This window comes from Salvelinus alpinus, chromosome 25, assembly GCF_045679555.1.
Source record: "Salvelinus alpinus chromosome 25, SLU_Salpinus.1, whole genome shotgun sequence".
Lineage (NCBI taxonomy): Eukaryota > Metazoa > Chordata > Actinopteri > Salmoniformes > Salmonidae > Salvelinus > Salvelinus alpinus.
In genome coordinates this window covers 30,759,567-30,770,177 of record NC_092110.1, presented here as the reverse complement: position 1 = coordinate 30,770,177, position 10,611 = coordinate 30,759,567, and the positions used below count along the sequence as shown (strand labels likewise).

Sequence of the window (10,611 nt, the reverse complement as noted above, 5' to 3'; positions counted from 1 at the left end):
GATAATGATAGAAATGCCTTGAATAGAGCCAACAGATTGCTTGGTCTACATGTCGGAGAGGCATGGCCAGTTCTATTTGACAAGTTTCTACTTGAACTTTCCAAAACGTTGAGTCCTGCACTTGTTCAGAGTGGTCCTGCCAATCAAAAGCTATATATGGTCTCCTAGCAACAACAGTAAATAAAGAAAATGGCGGAAGACAAGGAAAGCGCAGGTATGAAATGGGCTTCAAAATCTATTTAAATAGTTGTTTTATCGCCTTAACTTGTAGATACAGCTAATTTGAGATACATTTGAAAGGTGGCACTAGTTTCAGCTAACGACGGACTTTTGATTTGTCTGTTGTATTTGCTGTTGTAGAGGCCATAGTATCGGAGGTACACAAGAAGATCCGCGCTGCTTTTGATGTGTTTGACCACGAGTTCAACAAGACAGTGGATGTCAGGTGAGCAGAATGATATAGTCAGACCCACTTAGACAGGCTTACAACAGACATGATACTAAATAGGCTTACTACACTGATTTAGGTTTATACAGTGTTGTATTATATGGTGGTGATGTTCTCACTCCGGTGCTGTGCTTCTGTCAAAGGGAGATAGGCACTATCATCCGCTCCCTAGGCTGCTTCCCTAACGAAGGGGAGCTACATGACGTCATAGCAGAGGTAAGGGCATCCTTTTGATCAGAGACATAATAACATAATAATAGTATACAGTCTGTCATTTAGCAGATGCTTTTATCCAAAGCGGCTTACAGTCAACCGTGCATATGTACATGAACATAGAGAGGACAACAATGGGACATATTTAACTAACCACGTATGGCTGGTTTTACTCTGTTTTCTTGAAGAACAAATGCAAAGGTAGAAGGGTGTTAGAAGCCAGGGGACAATCACTCACATACAGGACCAACACTCACATACAGTAAATTCCCCACAAATTTTGCTACAATTTCAGACCATAATATTTGTGAACAAACTCTTCCCCTAGATTGAGGAGGAGGAGCCGACGGGATACATCCGCTTTGAGAAGTTCCTCCCCACCATGACCAAGGTTCTAATGGAGCGCAAGTAAGAACATTGGAAAGAGGCATGCACAGAGTCTGCTAGATGGGGCTGTATCAGACAATGTAAGAACACAGGAGAGAGAGAGCGGGAGAGGTAGAGAGACATACAATCAGTTGAAACACTTTGATCTCAGACAGACAGAGACAAATTGGAGGATCTGACTGTACTTGACTTGTCTGGCTGTCTGGGTAGTTTCTAGGAATTCCTAGAACTGGTGCAGTAGGTTTTTCTGGAAACACTTGCCCTGCCTCTGTTGCTACCTGTAAGAACACTTAGCTTAGATCAGTGTCTACACTCTAAGAAAGAAATGGTTTCAAAAGGGTCCTTTGCTGTTCCCATAGGAGAACCCTTTTTGATTCCAGGTAGAACCATTTTGTGTTCCAGGAAGAACCCTCAGTGGAAAGGATTCTATTTGGAATCTGATCGTTGTCTACATGGAACCAAAAATGGTTCTTTAAAGGGTTCTCCTATGGGGGCAGTTGAAGAACCATTTTAGGTTCTAGATAGCAATTTTTTTTAAAGAGTTGTGGTAAACCGTGGGATGTTGGGTTGAGCGTGCAGAGATGAAGAAAACATGACTTTACTAGGCAACAAAATAAACATAACAAAATAACTTAAGTTTGGCTTGGTCCTTCTTCTCAGATTCGGTTCCGTGCCTTTCTCTCTGTCTCCCTCGCAGTGTGCCACGGTGCTCCCTTTATGTGGCCTGCACGACTGGTTGGCACTCTCCCCTAATTACCTCTACTTGGGGCCATCAGCGTCTGGGTGCCCAGCCCGTGTACTCCCAGCAGAGGGAGCCAATGTCGCGGAATGTACCTCCCCTCTATCACCAACCCCCGGGGTAGACTTCCGGGATACCGCACACCCCCCTCCCCCTTAGCCCTGACTGGGAGGGAGGCGTGCTCAGGGCTAGGTTTGCATCCCTCCTGGAGAGGGTGTCCGCATTGCCGTACTGTGCCCCCGACCTGTGGATGATAGAGAAAGAGAAACGCTGTAATGACAGAAACCAGCAGGTGACGCGATCATTCGTGTCCTTACCGCTTGTCATCCACACAAGGGGGGCATGGTCAGTAATCAGGGTGAACTTCCTCCCGAGGTGGTAATACTTGAAGGTGTCCAGCGCCCACTTCACGGTGAGGCACTCCTTCTCGACAATCGAGTACTTCTCCCTCGGGAGCAGCTTTCTGCTGGTATACATGATAGGGTGCTCCTCACCTTCCTGCTCTAAGGACAAGACGGCCCCTACCCCAGTTTCAGACGCGTCTGTCTGGACCAGGAGATCTGTTGAGAAGCCCGGGCTGACGAGTACCGTGGGCGAACATAGCGTGTCCTTCAGGGCCTGGAACGCCGTCTCTGTGTCTTTTGTCCATCGCACCGTCTGGGGTAGGTGTGCCTTCGTTATGTCTGTAAGGGGAGAAGCTATTGCGGCAAAGTTAGGTACAAATCGACTGTAGTAGCCTGCTAACCCCAGGAACGACTTCACCTGCCTCTTGGTTGATTTTTTGTTATTATTTTTTTATCCTGCCCGATTCGATAACCCAGGTACTCCACCTCGGCGTAGCCCAGCTTGCACTTGTGGGGGTTCGCGGTCAGCCCCGCATCCCTTAGCGCATTCACCACCGCCTGTAACCTACAGAGATGGGACTCCCAACTGTCACTGTGTACGATTATATCATCTAAATAAGCAGCAGCGTACACACAGTGCAGGCACAGGACACGGTCCATGAGTCGCTGAAAGGTCGCTGGGGCCCCGTGGAGCCCGAAAGGAAGGACCCGGTAGTGGTATAGCCCCCCCTCCGGGTGGAGATGGTCCAGGGAGAAGGTCCTTTGTCAGGTCCAGGGTGCTGACGTATCTTGCCTTCCCCAAGCAGTCGATCAGTTCATCTACCTGGGGCATGGGGTAGGCGCTGAATTCACTGACCTCGTTCAGGCCCCGGAATTCGTTCGCGGACGGTTCCATCTGGTTTTGGTACCAGCACCATAGGGCTAGACCACTCACTGTGGGACTCCTCCAGTACCCCCATCTCTATCATTGTCATCACTTCCCACTGAACCGCCGCCCTCCGGGCTTCTGGTATCCAGTATGGCTGTTTACACACTTTTTCTCCCGGACGTGTGTGGATATGATGTTCCACGAGATCCGTGCGGCTGGCACCTCGGAGAACATGGCCCTATTCCGCTGGACAATTCTCGAAGCGCTTGTTGTTGGGTCGGGCTGAGGTCTTTCCCCATTGAAACTTCGAGAGAGGGCGGGTTCAGCTGTGGCTGGGTCCACATTGAGCACAGCGCCTCTCGTTCATGCCACTTCTTCAGTAGGTTCACATGGTAAAGCTGAAGTGGTTTTATCCCCCCCGGTTGGCGGACCTTATAATTGATGTCTCCTACCCGCTCCACGATGCCGTAGGGCCCATGCCAAGTAGCCCGGAATTTGCTCTCCGTTGTGGGGATCAGCACCAAGACCTTCTCACCTGGGTGGAACTCTCGTGGTTGGGCCCCCTGGTTGTATACGCGCTCCTGGGTGCGTTGCGCCTTGGCCATGTGCTCCTTCACCACTGGCAAATCACTGTAATCCTCTCCCTCATCTGCTCCACGTTTTCCACCACACTGCGAAGGGGGGTCGGTTGCTCCTCCCAGACCTCCTTGGCTAGGTCCAGCAGTCTGCGGGGCCGACGGCCATACAAGAGCTCAAAGGGGGAGAACCCAGTGGACATTTGGGGTATCTCGCGCACCGAGAACATCAGGTGGGGCAGCAGCTGGTCCCAGTTCCTCCCGTCTCTCTCGATGATCTTCTTCAGCATCTGCTTCCTGCGGAATACCCACCGGAAGAATAATTGGAATAGCTCCTTTTGTCTCCCCATTGTGCTTTACTACCTGATACAAAAAATTATGCTTGATGTCAAAGTGGGGGTAGCGCCACTCAGTTACCCCGGGTAATAGCATGCCGTCTACTGCAATCACCTGGCCCCTCGCGTTCTGGAGGTTGAGGTCTTCTAACTGGGCCGTCCCGAACTGGCCCGTGAGGATTCCCGTGTCGGTCGGTCCGTCGAGTGCCTCCCCCTCCATAAAGTGGAGCCTGAGGTCCTCCTTGGACGATGGCTCGCTTCCCTGCGTGGGGTCACCTCCCTCCTTCTGGTCCGACTCGGACCCGGTGGACACCTCTCGCGGCGGAGAGTGGATTGCGCAGATGACCGTCCTTTTTCCTCTCCTGCCTACCTTGCACATGCCTCCCCAGGTCCTTCCTCCACAGTGCCTGGAAGAGAGGGCAATCTCTACCGAGAATGGGCACGGGCAGGTTAGGAACAGCCCCCACGCGCATCTGGCACTCCCCCCTTGGGGTGGTTAGCAGCACCGGCAATGTTGGGTACCTCTTCGTGTCCCATGTATACAGGACACTGTCATCTCCTCGCCCCCCGGTTCGTCTTTCCCCTCTCGTGTGAGCCACTGCGGTTTGGCCAGGGTCACCATGCTGCCAGAGTCCAGCAGAGCGCTGGTGTCGACGCCATCGATTCATACTGGAACCATCGGTGGGGCCGTCTCGGTGTGTGCCCAACAAGAGGTGACATAACTCGCCATCCGGCTTACCCCGGAGCTGGGGGATGTGGAGGGCATGGACTCCTCCCGGCTGGGGAAGCTCCATTGGATGTCTCCTGGCTTGCCGCACTCATAGCAGCGCCTCTGATATAGGTCCAGCAGTGGTTGTCGTCGTCGGTTCGGGTCGACCTCCCGCTTCGCAGCCTCGGCTGGTTCCGTCCGGGCCCCCTTCAGCGAGGGCGAGGGCCTCTCTGTGCTTTTCTTCCCCCTCCCTGCGTCCACTCTCTCCGCCCGGACACCTTTCAGCAGGTCCTGGGTGTTCTGGTGGGTTTCCACCGCAGTCAGCAATTCCTCCAGGCTCTGGGGGTTTGTCGCCTTCCTCATCTCGTAGGGGAGGGCCCGAAGGTACCTTATCGATTGTCGGGAGGGACGGTACGTTGGTCAGTAGCCATCCCTTGGTCAGGCACACCAGGTCGCTCATCTGAGCGCTGGGGAGATGGTGGAGTCAGAGGCCCAGTCATGGACCAGTTGTGCACGGCGTGCGAGGCTGAATAACGGCTCAGAATCTCACGTTTGAGTCTCTCATAATTTGCTGCCTGGTCGGTGTTCAAGTCGAAGTAGTTCTTCTGGGCCTTCCCGGAGAGATAGGGTGCCAAAAGGCTGGCCCACTCGGGCTTGGGCCATCCTCCCCTCTGCTCCGTCCTCTCGAAGGTGCACAAAAACGTCTCCACGTCATCTTCCTCCCTTAACTTAACCAGGAACTGATTCGGGCCAGACTCCTGAGCCCTCTCAACCTTCAACTGGGCTACCTCCGCTACCAGTCTGCGGTTTTGTTGGTGCTGATCCTCCAGTGCTTGCTCCTGGAGAGCCTGTTGCTTCTGTTGGCTGAGTATAAACTGAGCCACCAGCTCCTCCATGGTAATCTCTGTACGCTCGACCCCACGGCACCCAAAGCTACTGAGGTGCCCGTATTCTCCACCATATGTGGTAAACTGTGGGGTGTTGGGTTGAGCGTGCAGAGATGAACACAGTGACAGGGAGGTTCTGGTCAGAAAAAACGACTTTACTAGGCAACAAAATAAACATAACAACAAAATAACCAAGGTTTGGCCCTTCTCAAATGTGTCTCCTCTCTCTCTGTCTCCCTTGCGGTGTGCCACAGTGCTCCCTTTATGTGGTCTGCACAGCTGGTTGGCATTCTCCCCTAATTATCTCTACTTGGGACCATCAGCGTCGGGGTGCCCAGCCCGTGTACTCCCAGCACAGGGAGCCAACGTCGCGGCACGCACCTCCCCTCTATCACCAACCCACAGGGTAGACCTCCCGGGTTACCACAGAGTGTAGGGGGCAACTAAATCCTACTCCAAATACAGACAGAGTAGGTGTGTCCAGAAGGAGGAGGTATAGCTAATATAAGAGGTAGTCGTAACTCCCTGATAAAACATGCATAATGACCCTAACCTGTTCCTGCCTGGTCTCAGTTGTAGATAAAAACTCTGTTGGCAGCACCTTATACAAATATACTATGATTGATATAGTTGACTTACTCGCAGTGATGTTCTGTATGAGATTGTATGTGTGTGTGTTCTGTAACTTCTTATCTCTGTGTGTGTGTGTGTGTGTGTGTGTGTGTGTACTCTGCAGGTTCCGGCCCATCCCAGAGGACCTGATGCTCCAGGCCTTTGAGGTAATGGACTGTATAGGTTCTGTATGTAGAGTGTGTGTGTGTGTGTGTGTGTGTACTCTGCAGGTTCCGGCCCATCCCAGAGGACCTGATGCTCCAGGCCTTTGAGGTAATGGACTGTATAGGTTCTGTATGTAGAGTGTGTAGGTTATCTTGGATTAATTCCCTCTATTGCAGACTGTATAGATTATCTTGGATTAATTCCCTCTATTGCAGACTGTATAGATTATCTTGGATGAATTCCCTCTATTGCAGACTGTATAGATGATCTTGGGTTAATTCCCTCTATTGCAGACTGTATAGATAATATTGGGTTAATTCCCTCTATTGCAGACTGTATAGATAATATTAGGTTAATTCCCTCTATTGCAGACTGTACAGTCATTGCCAAAAGTTTTGAGAATGACACAAATATGAATTTCCACAAAGTTTGCTGCTTCAGTGTCTTTAGATATTTTTTGTCAGATGTTACTATGGAATACTGAAGTATAATACAATCATTTCATAAGTGTCAAAGGCTTTTATTGACAATTACATGAAGTTGATGCAAAGAGTAAATATTTGCAGTCTTGAGCCTTCTTTTTCAAGACCTCTGCAATCCTCCCTGGCATGCTGTCAATTAACTTCTGGGCCACATCCTGACTGATGGCAGCCCATTCTTGCATAATCAATGCTTGGAGTTTGTCAGAATTTGTGGGTTTTTGTTTGTCCACCCGCCTCTTGAGAATTGACCACAAGTTCTCAATGGGATTAAGGTCTGGGGAGTTTCCTGGCCATGGACCCAAAATATCGATGTTTTGTTCCCCGACCCACTTAGTTATCACTTTTGCCTTATGGCAAGGTGCTCCATCATGCTGGAAAAGGCATTGTTTGTCACCAAACTGTTCCTGGATGGTTGGGAGAAGTTGCTCTCGGAGGATGTGTTGGTACCATTCTTTATTCATGGCTGTGTTCTTAGGCAAAATTGTGAGTGAGCCCACTCCCTTGGCTGAGAAGCAACCCCACACATGAATGGTCTCAGAATGCTTTACTGTTGGCATGACACAGGACTGATGGTAGCGCTCACCTTGTCTTCTCCGGACAAGCTTTTTTCCGGATGCCCCAAACAATCAGAGAGGGGATTCATCAGAGAAAATGACTTTACCCCAGTCCTCAGCAGTCCAATCCCTGTACCTTTTGCAGAATATCAGTCTGTCCCTGATGTTTTCCCTGGAGAGAAGTGGCTTCTTTGCTGCCCTTCTTGACACCAGGCCATCCTCCAAAAGTCTTCGCCTCACTGTGCGTGCAGATGCACTCACACCTGCCTGCTGCCATTCCTGAGCAAGCTCTGTACTGGTGGTGCCCCGATCCCGCAGCTGAATCAACTTTAGGAGACGGTCCTGGCGCTTGCTGGACTTTCTTGGGCACCCTGAAGCCTTCTTCACAACAATTGAACCGCTCTCCTTGAAGTTCTTGATGATCCGATAAATGGTTGATTTAGGTGCAATCTTACTGGCAGCAATATCCTTGCCTGTGAAGCCCTTTTTGTGCAAAGCAATGATGACGGCACGTGTTTAGGTAACCATGGTTGACAGAGGAAGAACAATGATTCCAAGCACCACCCTCCCTTTGAAGCTTCCAGTCTGTTATTCGAACTCAATCAGCATGCCAGAGTGATCTCCAGCCTTGTCCTCGTCAACACTCACTCCTGTGTTAACGAGAGAATCACTGACATGATGTCAGCTGGTCCTTTTGTGGCAGGGCTGAAATGCAGTGGAAATGTTTTTTGGCGATTCAGTTAATTTGCATGGCAAAGAGAGACTTTGCAATTAATTGCAATTCATCTGATCAGTCTTCATAACATTCTGGAGTATATGCAAATTGCCATCATGCCAACTGAGGCAGCAGACTTTCTGAAAATTAATATTTGTGGCATTCTCAAAACTTTTGCCCACGACTGTATAGGTTACCTTGTGTTCCCTCTATTGCAGACTGTATAGGTTACCTTGGGTTCCCTCTATTGCAGACTGTATAGGTAATCTTGGGTTAATTCCACCTATTGCAGACTGTATAGGTTACCTTGGGTTCCCTCTATTGCAGACTGTATAGGTAATCTTGGGTTAATTCCCCCTATTGCAGACTGTATAGGATCATACCTTGGGCTCCCTCTATTGCAGACTGTATAGGATCATACCTTGGGCTCCCTCTATTGCAGACTGTATAGGATCATACCTTGGGCTCCCTCTATTGCAGACTGTATAGGATCATACCTTGGGCTCCCTCTATTGCAGACTGTATAGGATCATACCTTGGGCTCCCTCTATTGCAGACTGTATAGGATCATACCTTGGGTTCCCTCTATTGCAGACTGTATAGGTAATCTTGGGTTAATTCCCCCTATTGCAGACTGTATAGGATCATACCTTGGGCTCCCTCTATGATCTTTATATTTGCTAAGAGGGAAAAACATCTAAAATATCTTTGCAGGTTCTAGATAAGCAGAAAAAGGGACATTTGGAACTGGAGGAGCTCACAAAGTACATGACACAGGAAGGTAAGGTGAAAGCAACATAGAGCTCCTTACATAAAACCACAGAATCATTGGCCTGAAGTCACAAATATATCATATCTTGTCACTGTTTATTAACACTTATGTGGGCTTTGTGTAAGGCAAGATGATATTACGCCCTCTAGTGGTCCAAGGTTTGGACAGACAGACACTGACAGATAACAATCCACTCTACAAGCATTATATGATTATATATCTCCCAGAACAACAATACAGTCTCTGGTTGACTTTAGTGTTCATTCTTACCAGTTTCCAGTGTGTTGATTCCCTTGGACCTAGCATATGTACTTATGACTTATCAGTATGTAATAGATGCTCAGCTGGAGTGACATGCAGCATATAATGGTTCCTCAGAATCAACCTTGAGAAACCCTGCTAGGGGGTGGAAGTAGCCTCAAGGTTATAAAGGCAGTCTGGCAACTGCCATCAATAACTCAGGAGCCACCTACTGCTGTTGTGCCCTTGAGCAAGGCACACCCTAAACTTCTCCAGGGGTGCTCCTCTGTGGTTGACCCTGTGCTGCGCCCAGTGTGTGTGTGTGTGTGTGTGTGTGTGTGTGTGTGTGGCGTGTTTGGTGCTGTGTTAGCAAATGTTTTGGTTGTCTCTGTATAATGGATCGATAAAGATCTATTGTGGGTATGTGTCCCTCTCTGCAGGAGAGCCCTTCACCCAGGAAGAGATGGAGGAGATGTTGTCAGCTGCAATGGACCCTGACAAGAACCTCATTTTCTACAAAGACTTTGTTAGCATGATGACCGTGGATGACCCCAGATAGACTCTCAATCACACACACACACACACACACACACCAACACTTACACATTCCTGCTGGGAGTAATGACAAATGTAACCGTTGTCTTGCGTAATTGTTATATTGTTATAGTCTAATACAGCATATAATGTGGTATTGTAAATGTTTGCAGTGTCATAAACATTTTTGGGCTTATCGCCAAATATTGTACATCTCCCACTGTTGTGGTAGAGGCCTGGGCAACTCCAGTCCTCGGGGGCCTGATTGGTGACACACTTTTGCCCCAGCTGACACACCTGACTCCAATAATCGACTAATCATGATCTTCAGTTAAAAATGCAATTAGTTTAAATCAGGTGTGTTTGTTAGGGATGGGGGAGAAGTGTGACACCAATTAGGCCCCAGAAGACTGGAACTGCCCAGGCCTGTAACTAGACCATGCATGGGTTTATTGACAAATATTCTCCCTCTGTTGTGCTAGGCCATGCAGTGAAACCAGATGGCGCTGTGTATCCATAAACAACATGCAACACCACGCTGTATAAATCACTGCAGCAATATGCTTTCATTCACGACACCACCACCACCACACCACCTTATGTGCATAATCCTCGGAATGTGAAGCACAGATTAATTGAATGAGGATATTCATGAATAGGACTATAAACTGGAGCTTTTGTATTTTTTTATATTTTTAAATTCAATTGCTGTGTTCTGCGTATAACCTCTCCAAGGAGTGATTCAATAGCTTATTGCATAGACAAACCTTGTTTCTGTGGTGGTGGTGGTGATGATGATGACGATGATGATCCAATTTTATTTGTCACACTCGCCGAATACAACAGGTGTCGAGTTAACCGTGAAATGCTTACTTAAGAGCCCTTTCCCAACAATGCAGAGTTAAAAAGTACGAAAAGATGAGCAAAAGAATATATATATATATATATTTTTTTTTTAACCTTTATTTAACCAGGTAGGCAAGTTGAGAACAAGTTCTCATGTACAATTGCGACCTGGCCAAGATAAAGCAA

The 10,611-nt window shown here is 48.7% G+C and overlaps 1 protein-coding gene across 2 annotated transcripts; it reads left to right on the top strand.

Annotated features, from left to right (window-relative positions):
* The first annotated feature begins 133 nt into the window (after nt 1-133).
* Nucleotides 134-9,783, top strand: efcab2 (EF-hand calcium binding domain 2). Of its 2 annotated transcripts, none has more exons than XM_071366442.1 (7): nt 134-214; nt 361-445; nt 592-664; nt 990-1,069; nt 6,348-6,390; nt 8,748-8,814; nt 9,486-9,783. In XM_071366442.1, exons 1-7 carry the CDS (start codon nt 190-192, stop codon nt 9,602-9,604), a joined length of 492 nt encoding a protein of 163 aa, XP_071222543.1. In that variant the 5' UTR covers nt 134-189; the 3' UTR covers nt 9,605-9,783. The 2 variants fall into 2 exon arrangements, with proteins under 2 accessions (XP_071222543.1, XP_071222544.1); XM_071366443.1 differs by lacking the exon at nt 6,348-6,390 and adding an exon at nt 6,242-6,284.
* The last annotated feature ends 828 nt before the right edge of the window (nt 9,784-10,611 follow it).